Source organism: Strigops habroptila, chromosome 15, assembly GCF_004027225.2.
Source record: "Strigops habroptila isolate Jane chromosome 15, bStrHab1.2.pri, whole genome shotgun sequence".
NCBI classification, from domain to species: Eukaryota; Metazoa; Chordata; class Aves; order Psittaciformes; family Psittacidae; genus Strigops; species Strigops habroptila.
This window is the reverse complement of record NC_044291.2, coordinates 1,399,417-1,417,535: the sequence shown is the minus strand read 5'-3', so window position 1 is coordinate 1,417,535 and position 18,119 is coordinate 1,399,417. Positions and strand designations below refer to the sequence as shown.

Sequence of the window (18,119 nt, the reverse complement as noted above, 5' to 3'; positions counted from 1 at the left end):
CCCCCCAGAAACGTTGCTGTGTGACAGAAACCTGGTAGTGTCCAGCCTGTACTCACCAACCTGTGTCTGCTGCAGCGCCTCGCTATTGCCAAGGAGTTTGGGGACAAGGCAGCCGAGCGGAGAGCGTACAGCAACCTGGGCAACGCACACATCTTCCTTGGGAGGTTTGACATCTCTGCTGAGTACTACAAGTAAGTGCCAGGGGCTAAGGCAGACTCAGGGCATGTGTCCCCTGGAAATCTTGACCTGTTGCAGTGAATTCACAGGCTCAGGGGATGTGACAAGGGACCTGGAGGCCAATTGCACGTGTGGTGCTCAGCAGTGGCGAGTAATGCAGCCAGCTGATAGCCTGCAGTGTGTAACAGGCACCAACCTAAACACAGCACATACCAAAGTGGTGACTTCCCTGTCACCTTGCAGAAGTGCCTTGCAGTAACCACATCTCTTCATTCCCGCTTGTTCCATGCAGGAAAACACTCCAGCTGTCCAGACAACTCAAAGACCAGGCAGTAGAAGCCCAGGCATGCTACAGTCTTGGAAACACATACACGCTGCTTCAAGACTATGAAAGAGCCATCGAGTACCATCTAAAACACCTGGTGATAGCACAGGAGCTGGGAGACAGGTAAAGAACTGCCTCAGGAGATGGTGCCTCTGCTCTGGTGGGTTCAGAGCACTGACCATTCCCTGTTGATCTACTGTTCTCTGCTGCTGGGCTTAAACAGCAGTGACATGTACTCTTGAAAGCCATTAGCAATCTCTCAGAACCCAGGTCTTAGTCCTGTCATTTGTGGAAAAGTACCATGATTGACACCTTTATTATGTCATTCCAACCTGGAGATTGTGCCCTGAATGCTTTGTCTGCGTGGGCTGAGTGAGATTTCTAGTAAGAGGTAGCTGAAGAAAATGCATCGTATTCGGTGCTTTGTCGTGTGGCTACTGCTGCTTTATCCCAAAAGGGCTCTAAAAGCTGCTTTAAGTTCACAAAAAATGTACCTTTCTTAGAAACTGTGTGCTTGAGGCATATACATGTCACTTTGTCCTGTGCTCTGAGATGATGCTGGAAACGTCCATGTAGAAATGAATGATGTTACATAGAGCCAGTGGAGATTATATATTCTGCTGCTTGGCCTCACAGAATCCCAGCCTGGTTTGGGTTGAAGGGATCTTACAGCTCATCCAGCTCCAACCCCCTGCCACGGGCAGGGACACCTTCCAGTAGACCAAGTTGCTCCAAGGCCTGTCCAACCTGGCCTCATTCCTTCTTCTTTAGGAGGTTTGGCCTTTTTTTCTCTTTCTTTTTTTAAATATATATTTTTGAGAGGCTGGTTCTTTCCTCCTGGACACTCTCTGTAACCCTGGAGCCTTAAGTGACTTTGCAGCCCCGTGCTTAGTGTTGCTGCTGATGGCTCTCGGGAAGCCTGGGTGTCCTCCACTAGATGGAGCAGAGACATTACAAAGGGAGGCGTGTGGCACTACCCAGTATCTGTATCTGAGGCAGTATCTGCTCGGAGAAGGTCTAATCCCACCCAAGGGTGAATCATGCTGTGGGGGTGCAGGCCTGTGGGCTCCTGCATTCCTGGGAACACACCCTATGAGCAGAAGGTATTGAACAGGCTGACAAGAAGAACGTTTAAATGCTGATGAACCCGCCCAAAGCCCTGCCAAGGGAGCTGCAGAGCTGCAGTCATGCTGAGCCGCCCCCCGCGCCCCCGGTGCTTTTTTTATCCCTCACCCCCCACATCTGCTCCCCTGCAGAGCTCCGCACGCTCCCAGCAGCAAACAGATGCTGAAACCTGCCCCAGAGGCAGCCGGGGTCTGGCTGGGGGCTGCAGGGTCCGTGTTCACCTGCTTTCCCTGCAGGCAAGCAGCAGCCTTGGGACTGTGTAAATAGGTCGGTATTAGCCTGGCTCTTGCAGGCACTTTCAGTTTGTGCATGAATCTTGGGTGGTGCAGTGCTGGTGTACAGCAGGAGAGTGTTGCATGCCTGCAATGTTCTCTCCTTGCCATGGTCTTGCTAGCTTAGCTCTGGGCTGCTGTTGAACAAGAGGGCTGAAGAAAAGAAGTCTCAGGGGAGACCTTATAGAAGTCTTCCAATACCTAAAGGGGCTAGAAGAAACCTGGAGAGGGGCTTTGGACAAGGGCCTATAGGGACAGGACAAGGGGAATGGCTTTAACCTGCCAGAGGGGAGATTGAGATGAGCTCTTAGGCAGAAGCTCTTCCCTGTGAGGGTGCTGAGGCGCTGGCACAGGGTGCCCAGAGAAGCTGTGGCTGCCCCATCCCTGGCAGTGTTCAAGGCCAGGTTGGACACAGGGGCTTGGAGCAACCTGCTCTAGTGGAAGGTGTCCCTGCCCGTGGCAGGGGTTGGAGCTGGATGAGCTTTAAGGTCCCTTCAACCCAAACCAGGCTGGGATTCAATGTCACATGTCCTCTTGATGCATTGTGCATCTCTGGAGAGGAATCCTTGCTATGTGAGGTGGAAGTTTCACAGCATCTGTGGCTTCTGCTTTCATGCTGCTGCTCACAAAGGAAGCCAAAGCTTCTGGGCTCTTCCTACCCCGCTTAGCTTTTTACCACTGTGGGTGCAGGCCCACTTTTGAGGCTGCTGCTCATTCCCTGATCTTACTGTCCTACTGTCCTGAGAAGAGTTTAAGGTGTACAGTGCAGTTCATTTTCCTTGGTAGAACCTTTCCATAGGTGAAAGCATAGCTTGGAGCTGGCCTGGCTGCCAGTGCTCTCGGAGGAGGCCCTGAAAGGGCTGCTGCGTGCTGCCCAGCATTTCTGTGGTTGACGGTTTCCTGTTTTGCAGGGTGGGAGAAGGAAGAGCCTGCTGGAGTCTCGGAAATGCCTATGTCTCCCTGGGGAGCCATGAACAGGCTTTGCACTTTGCAAGGAAACATCTTGAAATCTCCCAAGAGGTAAGAGAAGCTGGTTCAGATCAGAGGGAATCGATCCCCCCTATTGAGAGGAAGACTTTATTTCGTGCAAGTTCTATTACTGTAGTTTTTCTTTTGCTATAACTGCTATAGGAAGCCCTTGGCAATGTGCTGTTTCAGTGGAGTTTTTTTCAGGATCTGCAGAACTTGGCTGGGAAATATTCTTTCTATGGGAGGCTCCCAGCCTTCCCCTTAATTACAGCTGATAGAGTTGCTGTACATTGCTCTTAACTGATACTCCTGGGTGAGAAGGGACCTGGGCACTAGTTGTCCAGTCTGCTGGCCAAGGTGGTGTGAACCCAGCTGGTGTGAAGGAGCTTGGATACCTCTTGGTGTCCACTCTGTCAGTAAGACCCACCTTTCCTGAGCACAAGGCTGTGAGATTCTGACTGAGATGGACCTTGTGATCTGAGCAGTGGTGTGGCTGGATTTGCTGGTGAGTACGTGGAGAAGGCAAGGCCAACCTCCACCCAGTGCCTGGTGCTCTGAACATGCTGTGTTTTGCACTGCAATTGGACAAGTTGTTTCCTTGCAGTGGAGCTGGCAGGGGATCCCAGCATTGCCCTGGTGCAGTTGGTTGCTGATGCTGGATGAGCACAGGTCACCCTGTGCCACTGCCCTGCCGTGTGGGGCCTCATGCAGCTACTCTGGCTCTCAAACATGTGCTTGCCCAGCTGCGAGCTGCAGCTTTCCTGGCACAAGAACATAGGGCAGTTTTAGGTGGCTCAGAAGTACAGAAAGCCAGAATTCCATTGTTTGCTTTTTCCAATGAGGAAATGGGCCGTGGCCTCTTTAGTCTTCCCAGGTGAAGAAGTTGCCCTGCTGAAGCACTAATTGAAATCACCATATGTAGGTGCTTTGTGTGTTTTCCTGCCCATCCATTAGGTTGGCTAAATGTCAGGGTAGGGCTGACATACCAGCCCAATTGTGTATTTAATTATACTTATCAGACAGGCAGAAGGAATACTGTTCTTTGGCCTGGCTGGTTTAGGAGAAATGAACTTTTCCAGCTGTAGTTTTGGAACTGTTGCAGCACAGGGCTGACTGCTCAGAGCTCATCAATGTGCTGTGTGGATGCAGGGTGATGGGAGGACAAGGGCAGAAGTGGTCCTGGTGACTTCTGGGGTGGAGAGGAAACCCAGCAGGGTGGGAGTTCAGTGTTCACATTCTGGGGTGATGGCTGTGATTACAGGGCATGTCAGGAGTAGGTTACTCATAGCAGGTGGCTAATAGACTCCCCACATCATTAACTATGGAGCAATGCAGAGCCTGTCCGTGTGTGAGGAGAGCCTGCATTAGCTTCCAGCAGCTGGTGATTCTGTTATAAACATGATGTTTTGTTCCAGCCTTGGGAACCAAGTGAGCTGCTTGTGCTGTTGTGGCAGGCACCAGCATTTTGCCCAGGAGAAACCTAGTGAAGTTTAGCCTTTGCACACTGGTGTTTGTAACTCTGCTTCCCATCACATTTTCCTCTTTCTTCCCCAACGAGAATCTGAATCTAAATGAAATCTCAGTGTGACCACATTGGGAGCTGCTGCAGGGTGAGCAGAGGTTACTGAAAAACTGCCTCTGGAACAGTTGGAATGAAGGATGTGCACCTAAAAACCTGGAAGCTGCCCCAGCTCCCAGACACTGCGCTGGAGTAGCTTTTCCACCTCTGCCTGTGGCAGGGGGCTCCTGGGAAACAGACATCTGAGCTGGGGGCAGGAAACAGGGCTCTGTGTGGTGTGTGGGGTAGGTCCTTCTTGGGGTCATGGTCCTGCCAGTGTGTTCCTCTGATGCTGACAGGGCCCTGAAGGTGATCTGGAATGAGTGGAAGTCAGGGAAGCATTAAGGACTGTGAGACCGAACCAGGACACAGGAACTTCTCTGGAGATGATGCCAACAGCAAATCTCTTGTAACTGGTGGGGATTTGTGCCTGATAAGCTTTTTGATCTGCTTCCCTTTAGTGCTTGGGGCTTTGTCATAACTAATGTGGGGATTTATGATTTGTCCTAGGCTGGCTCACACTGCAGCCTATCTCACAGGACCACAAAAGAGCTGTTGCAAGGCATTTAACAGGAAGTCTGGCCTTTCTAAAGGAACAGCCAAGGTCTTCCTCTGTAACAGAGGCTGCTGCTCCTCTGAAGATTTGAGGCTGTTTGAGTGGCCTCTCTGTTTGGTGATGTGCAGCACGGTAACTTTCTGCTTTGGTTAAACTTTGAGGAGGATGCAGCAACATGTCCTATGACTTCCCATAGGAGCCTCTGGGCAGGTCTCTTCCTGAAGATGTAACATTGGCTCCCTTGGGTGGGAATGTGGAAAAATTTGGACTCAAAAAGATTTTGGAGCCTTGGGTGGGCAGATCACTAGAAACAAATCACAGCTGTGTGGATTGGAGCCAGGAGAGAGGGGCTTCCAGAGCACCCAACCTCTGAGTGTGGCACTGCCCGCATGGCTGGTAGTAGTGTGGCTGTCTGGTGCTCAGTAACTATGGAAATACTTGAGGAAGGGGGCTGAGAGTTTCGGGGCTCTCTGCCAAGCCATATGTGACTACAGAATGGACCAGACGTGCAGGTTTAGCTCTGTCCCAGTTCTGTAGCAGTGGGCGAGCTCTGCCCCTTCAGTTCGCTGTGCTGATCTCCAGAGAATCATGCACAGCACGCATGGACCCTCGCCTGAAGTATCCCTGAGGAATAGCTTTGGAGAGTTGCTTTGGTGTGAAAGCTGGGCTCTACAGTCTCTCAGTGTGTCTCCAAGCTCCCTTTTGGCTGGCTGTGTGTTTGCTCTGATATGGGCCTGGCAAAACCCTTTATAGTGGCTCTTTGCTTAGAGCATGTGTCCTTTAACCAGCTGCCCTGTTGGTTCCCCCTGCAGATCGGGGACCGGAGCGGTGAGCTGACAGCGCAGGGGAACATGGCCCAGCTCAGGACAGCCCTTGGCTTGGGCCCCGGCGAGGAGGACCCGGGGACAGCTCATCGCTATTCTGGCTATGAAGCACAAGGTGAGTTCTGGGCTTTTGGTGGCATTGAAAGGTCTCGTGAGAGATGTGGTGTGGTGCGTGGGGAGGAAATGTGAATGCCAGAGCAAGATGAGGCTGTCAAGTGCCTTTAGCAGAAAGGAGACTGTGGTATGTTTGCTCTGAGCTTTCCATAAGCTGCAAGGAAAGGATCTGCCCCAAAAAGGGCACAGAATGAGTTAATGGAATTAATCTGCATAAGGAATGAAATTCCACAGTGCCAAGCAGCAAATCAGCTTTTGTCTCTTCTAAAGCTCTGCAGGGCCCTGTTAACTGATCTGACTGATAAAGCAAGCTTCCAAAAGGTGACTGGCAGGGATTTTTGGTTGCTCTGTTCTGATTAGCACCCAAGAACAAGCACAGCAATGGGCTGAAGGCAGGTTGTGAGCATCAGCACTCTGGGTGCTGTCTCACCCCTGGGACACCCGCAGTGATGCCCAACTTGGACATAAAGCTGTGGGAAGGCTCGGCCAGAGCAGACAAAATGGTTTCACCGGCTGCCCTGGGTGGTTCTGCTCCCACTCCTGGGGAGCAGGAGGGCACAGCCAGGTCCTTGGCACAGCACGCTGCCAGCCTGCTGCCTGTCCCCAGCCCGAGGACCCTCTGCCTGCCCTGTACATGCCCACTGCAGGCTTCGGTGGGTGCCTGGCGTGGGGCACTTCCAGCTCATTTCTCTGTCGCTATGGACAGACTCACTAATTCGCACAGATGAAACTGCACCCCAGGAGGTGCTGACTGATTAAATATGACCTTGTTTGTGCAGACGCGTTTTCTCAGGCCGTGTGTTCTCTTTCCTGTTGGTAGAACTGACGTAGAGAAGATGATGCCTCCTGGTAGGGCTGACGTAGAGAAAATGATGCTGGGGTTGAGGCAGGGTGTTCTGGGGGGGAGAGAGCCTGGCTCTGTGTGTTTGCTCTCTGTATTGATGTTGAAGGTGTAGCCTGCTACGTCAGTGCTAGAGCTTTTCCTGAGGAGCCAAGCTGTGGGTGAGGAGCCAGCGTGTCCTGCCGTGCCCCAGCAGGAGCTGCAGTGGACCTGAGCTCTTTCCTCAAAGGCTGTGTGAGCCACAACGGCTGCCCCAGCTCCTGTTTCACGTCAGCTCCATCCTTACAGCTGCTGGGAAACTTATTAGCTAGAACCTTCTGTTCATTCCTGGCATCTTGCAGGGGCTCCCTTCTGGTGAATTATTTTGCTCTGAAAGGGGAACAGGAAATTAACCTTGATATTGCTGGTGCCCCTGGGACAGAGTGAAGTGCAGAGGAAACGAGCTGGTGGGGTGCCAGGTCCCTCAGGCTGGGGAATGAAGGGGAAGCAGAGGACAATGCCAAGGACTGCATGGGCACGAGAGCACTGCATGAGACACATTGGACTGGGGCTGTGAGCACATGATGTGGAAGGGATTGGGCCAGGTTTACCTGGGAGAGGGGCTCTGCAGCTCTGACCACACTGACAACTGGGAGTGCATGGCCTTATAGCTGGAAATAATTGAAGAATTAGAGCAAGGGGGTGTCTGCTCTTATAACAACACTCCCCATTGAATCCGGGCTTCAATGCAGGGTGCTATGGACTGGTCTGGTGTCCCACTGCAGGCAGGACAGTGAAGCTTGGGGGTCAGGGAAGGTCTTGGTCTAAGTAGAGCTGCTCTTGGGGAGAGCTGAGCCTGGTGTGAGCAGTGACCCCACACGGGTGCTGGCACAGCCCCATCAACTGCATCTCACAGCAGGAGACTCGAAGAGCACGTGGCACTGAGGGGCTGGGATTCCTGCTTCAGGCACGTGCCAAGCCTGGTCCGTCATGGGGATTGACTCTGAAGGTGAGGCAGAGCCAGAGTGTGGCCCATGGCCTGCTCACTGCCCTCCAGGGAGCCAGATGTGCCTGTGCTGTGTTAACATCTGGAACCACCAGTGATTTTTCTCCAGTCTGACATCCAGAGCCATGCCTGTCTGTGTGTGATTGCTGGAGGATGGGAAGAGGGGCTGAACAGCTGTAATCAGAGGCACTGACCTCCTTAATCTGTGATGCTATTGCTCACATTCCCGAGGCCGGGGCTGTTGTCAACAGAAGGACAAAGTGTTCTCTGGAGGAAAACCAGGGAATGGCTGGGATTTGTGGTGTGATAAAGGGGGGACCACAGGCCCTGGGGCAGGTTTCCCTGCAGAGGAGAGCTTCCCTACTGCAGGAGGTGGGGGACACTTTCCCTTGCCAGGTCCTGGGGCACCTGCTGGGGAGGTAAAAATCAGCTGCCCCCGTGTGTCATGGGCTAGGGCTGTGCAGCAGCACCTTGCCAAAGGAGGGAACCGAGTGTTGCAGTGTTTTAGCCACGTGCATGCTTTTGCACATGCATCTCAGGTGGGAAAGGTGCTGCCCCTGTTGCATAGAGATTTGGAGAGAGGATGGATCTGCAGGACAGGCTGTGCCTCCCTTGGTTTCTCCTTAGCTTTTAGGCTGGCTTCAGCCCTCTTATTCTGAACTTCAGAGGAGGAAAAGAGGCCACCACCATGCCTCCGAGCCCTTAAGAAGGGAGGTGTATTTAACGTCTGGGAGGAATTTTGGTACCCTCCTGTGCACCTATTACATTATTAGACGAGCATAATTATTTATATTATTAATAGCAGCAATTTACAGCAGGAGGAACATCTGTTTCTGTAATGGGAAGCAGGTGAGAGAGTTGAGACTCGAGTCGACTTCGGACCCAGCCGTGCCTTTTGCTGGCAACAAGTCTTGTGCTGGGGAGAACTTCCAGGCTTTTTTCCCTTCAGACTCTTTTCCCTGCTGAAGGTTATAAAATGGCTGCATGTTCATCAGGATGCTGAACTCACCTGATAGGGCAGGCGTGTTATAAACCACATTGGTTTCATCAGGCAGGTACAATAAAGCTTTGCAGGAACCTTGAGTTCTGGGAAAACCTGTCTCCTTCCCAGGTTATTTTTGCTTCCAAGTCTTGGGCATTGCCCTCCACCAGGACCCTGAGGGTGGAAGGAGGATCTGCTGTTCTCCTCTGCAGTTTTGGCTCCTCTTGCTGAGCTCTTCGTGATCTTTATGAATATTCTGAGAGCAATTGGACGTCAGAAGCCTGAGCTGGAGGCCGGGGGAGCGCTGGGAAAGTCTTGTGAAAGCAACGACCTTGCAAAGAAACGCAAACACAGAGAGCTTAAAGCAACAAACTGAAAGAAGCTACAGAGCAGCTAAAGCACAGAGCAAACAAACAGAGGTTGAGTCTGTTTCTCCAAACAATGAAAATGTGCCCCTGAAAAACGGTCTTGCTCTTTCACACACAGAGGACTCAGCTCTGCCTCGTGCCCTGCAGGTAGCAGTGAGCCAGGAGCAGCCTGGGGCAGCCTCTGTGCCTCTCCAGAGTAAAGACTGACCCTGGGCTGCTTTGCTTTTGCTCTCAGCAGCACATCAGCCTCAGCCATCCCCTCCGATGGCAGCAGTAGTGTTAGGAGACACTGAGCCTTCATGTGGGCATGGCTCCTCCATGTGCAGAAGGCAGCCATGCTTCAGGTGGTATTCTCAGGTGGTGAAGTGGGCAGCCGAGGCTGGGTAGGTATGAAATCCCACTCCTTCCCGAGCTGTGATCAGCTCTGCGTGGCTTTGAACATGGGTCTTTGCATCCTTAATGCGGTTTTGAGCTAGCCTTCTTCACAGGAATCTTTGAACCCTTGGATCAATTAGACAGGGATAGAAGAAATCTGCTTTTATGTTTCCCAGCCTGTTTGTTTTTGTTTGTTTGCTTGCTTTAGGTATCTTTGAAGTAGCTGAGAAGTGTTTAGTGCTGCTGAAATACGCTCGATTGACCAGCCCTGTATTGACGCAGAGCAGGGAGGCAGCAGTGCTGCCAACCCGTGCCAGCCTGTGCCTCAGGCTGCACAGGAGCAGGGATGTTCCTTCTCCATGGCTTGCTCAACCCTCCTGTGAAGGACTGTGCTGGGTGACAGGAGATGTGGCCCTCTGAGAGCAGCATCTGTGCCAGAGGGACAGCCCTGCCACTGAGCCTGTGAGCGCAGGGGCCAGGCAGTGTCCGCCTTCTGCTCAGCAGACCAGCACAAGGGTCACATCAGTAACGGCTTCAGGATGGACCCTGCCCTGCTCTTGCCGGTCAGACTGAGCACAGCAATTGGAATTGCTCAATATTCAGTATCCTCAACTATATTTATTTCTTCCCAAGAGTTTATGGGCTGCAGCTCAGCCTTTATCATTCTGAAAACGAAAGCCCGAGGCCGTGCTGGTTAATTGTACCTGCTTATGCAGGGCTTTGATGGATGAGGTTGTTGATTGAGGCAGAGCAGCTTTTGGCTGAGTGGATGCAGAACACAAGGTGGTCTGGTTGCTTTATTGTGCTCTAACAGATGCTCAGTGGAGCCTCAGCCTCCGAGCTCGGAGGAGTGTTGGCACAAATGTTCCCAGTAAGGCACCTGCAGGAAGGTGTCAAAAAGACCTGAGTGTGTGGTGGTCCTTGCTGTGATGCTTAAGGAAGCAGAGCAGGAATGACAGGAGTGCTGCTTGCATGGGGGGCTGCTTGGGTCGAGATTTAGGACTTCTAAAGGATGCCTCCTCATAATCTTTATATTGATTTTTTACTAAATCTGAGCAATCTCTGCTGTGTGAGCTGTTAAATCAGCAGCACTGATGGGGGGGATGAACCTGTGAGTCATTTGGATTTAAACTGAATAATTGAGCCCTCGGTTCAGACTGCCCCAGTATTGGCTTTAGGGAGTTTTAAAATGTTCTTCTCAAAGCATCAAGAAGTATTTCAGGTTCTTCTCTCACCCTGGTCTGCACCTGAGCTTCCTTCCCAGCAGCCATGTGAAGTACAGCAAACTTCTCAGCTCACAGAAAAGGAAATCCTCCAGGACTGGAGGAGAAGATCTTGTGCTAATGAAACTCAGGTTCTTGTTTTATCTTGATGCCAGGGGACACTGCAAGAGTAGGAAGGGAGGACGAGGAAGAAGCCAATTCTTGAAGCCTGTGGTGGAGAAGGTACAACGTGGCTTTTGGCAAAGCCATCCATTAAATCAAGAGATCTCTTGTTGTGGGGAGAGCTGACTTTCTGGAAATTGCCAGGTCCTTACACAAACTCCTGCTCTGAGCTGGGAAGCCTGAAGTTCCCTTTGGCTACTGTTCCAGGCTCCTGCAGCCATCCCAGCTCTGGTGTGTGCTGTCTGGTTCCCGAATGCACTTTCCACAGACAGTTTCCTTTGGTACCAGTGTGTAGGAAATGCCTATGGTTATGATGATCTTCTGTCTAACAGTACAGTATTACTGTTAGGAACAAGATGCCTCTGGTTACTGTGTTCTCTTGCAGCACAGAGCAAGAAAGGGATGAAGAAGAAAGTTTCTTACCCAGCTAGAAATCCTTTTTACCTCTTAAAGGTTTCTGTATGGATGCCCATGGTCTGCTTTGGCACTTCTCTGAGCAAGGCAAGGCCAGACCCTCAGCATGAGCCACCTTCATCTCTTGACTGACCTCAGGAGCCATACTCCTTCCCTTGGCAGCAGGACTGGCCCCAGCCTAGCAGGAACAAGCACTCGGACAACAGACCTTTGCTTAGCAAAGAAAGAGACGTGGCAGGTTGTAGAGGCAGAGCTCATGAATTCAAGTCCAGTGTGGCCAGTGTGTTCCAGTGGCTGGAAAGTGCCCGGCTGCTGCAAGTGGTGGCTGACAGCAGCATCCAGGAGGAGGGATCAAGTGCATTGTCCCTCTTAGAGGGTTCTACTCAGCGTCTCATCACTGCAAAGCTCTTGTGTGTTGCTCTTTCTCTGCCCTCCCTGACTCAGCCTGTAGGGCACAGCTGTGTAGTTGGGCTCCTCTGGCTGCTGGGAATGTTGCTTACTTACTGTGTGTCACTTTCTAGCTTAAACTCCGTTTCTTTTTGATCTCTGCTTGTTCAACACAAGCTGATAATGGAGGATGGGTGGTCATGAGACTCTGCTCTATACTGGCAGAGAAAACCCTGCTCTCAGAAGCAAGCCAGGTGTTCCTGCCAAGCCTTTCCCACTGCTCTTGCATTAGCCCTGAGGCTATGTGCCTCCTCCCAGCCTGCTCCACCCTCTTCATTTATCTCCCACAAAAGCCTCCTGTCCCCACAACTGTTAATCTATGAAGCAGACAATTGCCTGGGGGAGGTTATGGTTGTAAGAGGCCACCTCTAACATGGCTTCAAGCTTCCAACAAGCTCCAAGGTCTGTCTTTGTCTATCTGTTAGGTGTTGCATAATTAAGTGCTCTGCGTTGTCTAGGTCCTGCAGATGCACACCAAAATTCGTTCTTTGACCTGAATTGCCAGCACTTTATTTGCAAAGAAGTTTTATTCCAACCTTGCTCAGTTAGAGAAAAGCTAATGCCCATTGCACATGTCGGGGGAAACTGAAATCAAAGAGGTGCCCAACATCGTGACCATTACTAATAGTTGTAATGCTACAAGATGTAAGATCACCTTGTACTCAAACATTGCAGCTTTCCTGAGCTACTTTGGGTTTGCTCCCGCTGTGGGAAAGTAGCTCCCTGGTGCCATCTCTATCTCTGAGAAGGGCTTTGCTCCAAGTCTTACCTCATCCACATGAAGGCTCTTCTGGTATGTGGTCCAGGGTGTCTCCTCATTGCATCTCCCCATGTGAGGAGCCTCTGTGCTGGCTGCTCACCCTGGCTGCAGCCAGCCAGACGTGAAGGACTCCTGGGTGCCATGCGGCTGTGCAGCATTGCTGTTATTTGCAGTTGTTCAGCTGTCAGACTGGATTCTGGAGGATGCGAAACGGGTGACATGTGCACAAAGCATCTTCTGCCAAATCAGGCAGATGAGCATCTCAACTCAAACGTAACTTCTCTTTATTACCACAGATTGGATGTACTTTTTCTTTTTTTAAAGGAACAGTTTTGCCACGGAGCAAAAATCCTGCAAAATTGTTGTTCTGGAGGTTTTTGTAGTGCTTGGATCTGTGTGGAGGGTTGATGTTTGCTCAGCTGTGTGCTAATGGATATGGCACAGCACAACAAGCATGCTGGAGCCCATCTTCCCAGCAGAAGGGGTTTCGTTCCTGTTGCTTTGGCTCTGACAATGGAGAGCTGAGGCTGGAAGGGCCTCACATGGAACCAAAGTGCTCCTCAGGAAATCTAATGTGACACTACACTGAAAACAACCTCCCTGCAGCTTTCCCTGGCCCTTAGCTAGGGGTTGGGTTCATTGTTTTCATGTATACTATCCCTTTGTTGCAATCCATACCTGCTTGTGGCTTTTGCCTTAACTGGGCAGCCAGAAAAGTCCTTAAATAACTGAGAGGGGAAAAAACTGTTGTCCTGCTCATCTTGCCCTATCCTCAGAAACAGAAAGGGCCAGAGCTGTCAGGATTCCCCTGCTCCTTTCCTGTCTAAAGGATTGGGTGTAAGCAGATAGTCCTCCCCATGGATTGACACACAACAGCTTGGTGCTAGTCTTCTATGGTGCAGTCATCATAAATAAGTGGTATTATTTGCTTTCTCTGGTTAGAGAAAAGTATTGTTCTATCCCAGTAACAACGGGGAAAACAAATGCCAGCATTTATCATGCAAGTGCTGGCAATAATAGAGGTCAAGTGGATTTATAGTGCCAGAATCCATTATGTCTTTGAAGACTAATTAAAACATTAAATGAGATGCTTGTCCTACCGGAGGCTGCTTTTTTTCCCCTCCTCCTTTCTTTTTGTGCTCGCTTCCCCCACTTCCTTGCTGTAATAATGGAGCGTGAGCTTGGCAAAGCTTTCCTGATTAGATGTCAGTAGTGTATGATTCGAGGTGGTCTGTGAGCATTCGGATTGCTGGACCGTATCTCCACCGTCACCTCTGAGCTTGGGAGGGTTTGCAGACCTGTCTTTAACCACAAACAACTGCCCAAAATCAAGGTTCTGAACTGGGATCTGTACAGATGGGGGGAGGCAGTGTCCTGGGCTGGATGAACTCACCCAAAAGCCAAGTTGGTATCTCTCATTTAATACAGGTAGAGAGAGGATTGACCTTTTCATGTAAATCTTGGCTGTATAACCTTTCCCCACTGGTTGTCTTTGGAGTCCACTGTCAGGTTTAATTCTGCTTCCTCTGGTACAGCCACCCCAGAGGGATACAGCGTGTTCCCAGCCTGCAAATAGAACTGTCGCTTGATCTGCACCGGGGGGGTTCGCTTTGTCTCAAGCAGGGATGGAGTAGGCAGCTCTCCAAGCTGCTGGAGATGGCGGAGAGCCTCGGAGTTATCAAAGCACATGTCAGCTTGATGAGAGCTCCTGGCAGGGCTCCCTGAGTCGCTGCTACACATGCTCTGCTCGATCTTGTCAACTGCAATCTCAGGAGCACTGCTTAGATATGGAGACTGTCCATAGAGAACAAAGCTGCTCACACTATCTACCCAGCTTTGCTGTGCTGCAAATGTACAGGGCATGATCCCATCATCATCCTGTGATAAAACACTTCCCGGTGTTTTCTGTGGCTACATCTCACTTTGTAGCAAGGTACTGCTGAAGAACTTTTGCTGCATGAGCATTTCTCCTCTAATTGCACCTTGAAAACCAAAGACTTCCCTTGGTTTTCAAGGTTTCCTCTTCCCTCCAGAGACCACACTGATCCTGCCCTTCCAGGCAGTATGGAGCTGGGGCCAGATCCTAAGGGAACAGGAGAAGAATGGGGGGAAGATGCTGTGCTTGCTGCGTCTGCTGTGTCAACTCTCTGGTTTAGCTTCTTTCTCACACATGCAGGGCCTGGTGTAGCTCTGCTTAAAATGAGCTTTTTAAGCTCATTTAAGCTCATTTTTAAGCTCAAGGAAGGTATGGAGCATGCACTACCAAACATCTGGCCATGAAAAGAGACTTTAAATAAAGGTTCCTGTATCCATGTCATCACAGGTAGCGGAAGGATGTGCAGAGGGGCCATCCCCATCTCTGAGTCAGAGAAAGTGGATGGGTCTAGGTGCATGTCTGACATGGATATGTTGGGTTAGTGTCCCAAAGGCAGAATAGGGAGTGTTTATGAGATGGGGGATGTGAGCGAGCTGGGGGAAGCAAGGATGCCTCACCTGCAGGCAGGCCAGCACATGCATCACCCTCAGCTCTATGGCAGTGGACTTCCCGCTCCCTGGAGTCCATTGCTCCCTTCCAGGGAGGGAGGTGACTGCTTCATCCAGTTTTAAATCACAAGAATGTGAAAACCGTTAAACACACCTCAGCACCAGCAGGAAAAATAACCCCCCTTGGTTCATGGGGGGGCAGATTGTTGAAAAAAACTATTAAAAAATGAGCCAGCAAAGCTGAGCAGTGAAAAGAACAACATCCGAGGAGCTGCAGGAAAACAAGGCATGAATACAGCCAGTCAGGAGCGCTGCTCAGCTGATGTTCACAAGAAGGTTTCAGCTTGCTCTATTAAAGACCTCAGTAAACCTTAAAGACAGAGAGAGCATTTAGAAATGCCCCTGAGGTTTTCCGTTGCTCTGCAATGAGCTTGGTAAACATGCCAATAAATACTGGAAAGGGAGGAAAAAACCTTCCAGAGGAACAGACCCGGGGTTTCAGCTGCTCAATCTGTTGCATCTATGGCTGCTGCTGTTGATCTGCACTGGGGCAGAAGAGGCAGAGTTGAACTTTTGCTGAGGATTAGGCAGTGCTGCAGGTATTTCTGGGAAAAATAACTCGGAGGAACCTGGAAGTTACGTCTGGAGCCATCTGAGGGAATGTCCTGGTCGGAGACAGAAAGTTAAGGGGACTCCTTCTGTCGTGGGGTGCTGGTGAGTATGGAAATCTCTCTGCTCTCGGAAGATGAGTGCGTGGAGGCTACTGAGCCCGTCTGTGTGGGGTAAAGGGGAGAAGCTCCAGGCGTACGGTGGGAATTGCTGCCTGGGTGGATCTGGTTTACCATAGCCCTGACTCATAGTAGCCTCTTAGTCCTTCTAGCTGCTTGTTTTAATGGTGCTGCTTGCTCCACCAGCGGGACGCTTGCGGTGAGCAGGATGGCGGGGCCAGTGCTCAGTCCTGGTGCCACTTGTGTCGTCTTTGGGAAGGAAATAGCTGAGCTGATGATTCTATGAGTTGGGTGGCTCTGAAGTTGGGTTTGTAACTCCTGACTTCTTCCCCTCTCTACTCAATTGAATGTGGAATCCACACGGTAACAGAGGAGCACCAAAACAACTGAAGAAGACAAATTGTTCTGCGTGCCCTAATTGCCGGGGCAGTCTCAGCTGACTGTGTTATTAAATTAACAAAGGGGAAGGCAGGTTTTCTCAGATCAGAGATTAATGCTTTCTGGCCAGCAGTTTAATGCTACTGCAAATGTACAAAAGCACCTGAGGACAGAGGTGTATAATTAACGACTCTTTAGCCTGTTGGCGATGATGGGTGTTTATCTAATCAGACACATTTGGCTCCTTTCTTGCTTTCCTGGAAGTGGCTGTTAAAAGCCGCTGTGACGCACGCTCACTTCCAGGTGCTGGCTTCACCTCTTGGGCATTGCTTTGAAACCCAAATGTACCAGCTGATGGAGTGGTTGTAGGGGGCTTTTATTCCTGACCCACCTCGCTGCTCCGCACAGAAGAGTCCAGGTTATTCTGAGGGAAGCCGAGAGCAGCCATAGCCATGCCCAGAATGTGCTGATGCCCACAGGGAGCGCAGGGGAGCGATGGGAGCTGGGTGTGGAGCTTGTGTCTCCCACGAAGCTGGTACAGGGCCTTTGCTTATGAGCTCTTGGTCCTCTCAGCTGAAAACTCATATCACTGATGCCCTGGGGGAATGTAATATTGGGTGGCATTTAGGGCATGGAAGGGGAGTCCTGTATGGAGTGAAGTGGTGTCCCTGGCAGGGCAGTGGGTTGTGTCTGCCCACTGAGAGGGATGCAGCTCTCCCTGTCTTATGGGGCTTGATCATTTCAGCTGTCTTCATGGCTGAGTGCACGTCCAGCCTGTGGTGATGGATGTGTTCAGCTACCAAATAACCCAAACCTTTCACTGGTATCCAACAGCGTGAGCCTTTCCCAACCTGCTCGCAGGAGGTGCTTAACACGGGTTTGTAAACATGAGATACCTTAGATAAGATCTCAGTAAAGATAAGTGAAGGCTGAAATAGGAATGGTAAAATCAAGAGTTCTGCCTGCTTTGTGGAGGGCAGCAAAGCCCTTTCTTCCTGCCTGCTCCAAAGGGATGCAGCCCCATGTCTGAACCCTTGCCAATGTCAGCAGCATTCGCTGACCTTCCGGGATCAAATCCTGTTGTTACTGAGCTGCTGCCAAGTGAGCAACTGGCTTTGCCCTGCAGAAAGGGGAGAGTTTGGAGGAAACGATGGCTGCTTCTCGTTGCGTTTTCCTTGCTCTCTGTGTATCCACATCAATGTTTTGGGCCTGATGTCAGTCCCTTCTGAACGCAGAGCCTGGTAATTGTTTTGCTGGTTTGAGTCTTTATGGCTGTAAGAATAAATCACTTTAGGGGAGTGAGGGGCAGCGAAATGAACTTTAGGTCATTTATAACTAAGATGTGATATATGTGCATGACCTTTAGCGATAATCCCAGCTGATCTCAGCTTGTCTCATGAAGCTGAGCGAGGCTGAGCTTTCCAAAGCAGCAGTGTCTTTGGAGCTGGTGCAGTTTAGATACAACCGTGGTCACATCTGGAGCCCTGGCTGAGCTGGATGTGTGTCAGTGCAGGAATCTCTGCTACCTGCTGGTTTTCCATTTAATCCCAATGTTCTGCTTACAGTGTTGACTTGGTTTCTGAATGTTGTGCTTTCTCTCTCAGCAAGTTTGTCCAGTGAGCAGCTCGGTGGCACCCTGGTTAGAACAGGGTCTGTGGGAGATGCTGTAGCATAAGCAGCGGTGCTGTCAGGTGGTGCTGGGAACGGGGGAATCTTTAGGTTTGGTGAGTTTGCTCACCACACAGGAACCACACAAAGCTCTGTGGTTTCTGTTCTCAGGGTGATGGGTTTCAATTCACATGCATTCTTTCACCCTCCCCCAGGGTTTCCCCTGAAGCTTGGAAGTTATCATGGGACCTTGAGGTGGCAGCTTTGGTTGCTGCCGTTGGGCATCATGTGGTGCTCAGCTAAACAGAACCTTCCAGAAAGATCAGGGAAGGAGGGCAGGAGAGTGGAGGGGCAGGAGTTTTCCCTCTCCCACCCAGACATGGTAAAGACATCCCATTTGGTGAACCCTGGCTGTTAGTGAGCAAGGCAACAGCAGCTGGAAGC

At 50.8% G+C, this 18,119-nt stretch overlaps 1 protein-coding gene across 3 annotated transcripts in view; it reads left to right on the top strand.

Annotated features, from left to right (window-relative positions):
- Nucleotides 1-18,119, top strand: part of GPSM1 (G protein signaling modulator 1) — a 72,983-nt gene that overhangs the window by 26,649 nt on the left and 28,215 nt on the right. For all 3 annotated transcript variants that reach the window (XM_030506927.2, XM_030506928.1, XM_032920306.1), the window contains 4 exons: nucleotides 76-191; nucleotides 470-625; nucleotides 2,811-2,919; nucleotides 5,795-5,921. In XM_030506927.2, the coding sequence (XP_030362787.1) occupies nucleotides 76-191; nucleotides 470-625; nucleotides 2,811-2,919; nucleotides 5,795-5,921 (508 nt within the window). The remainder of the gene's footprint in view (nucleotides 1-75; nucleotides 192-469; nucleotides 626-2,810; nucleotides 2,920-5,794; nucleotides 5,922-18,119) is intronic.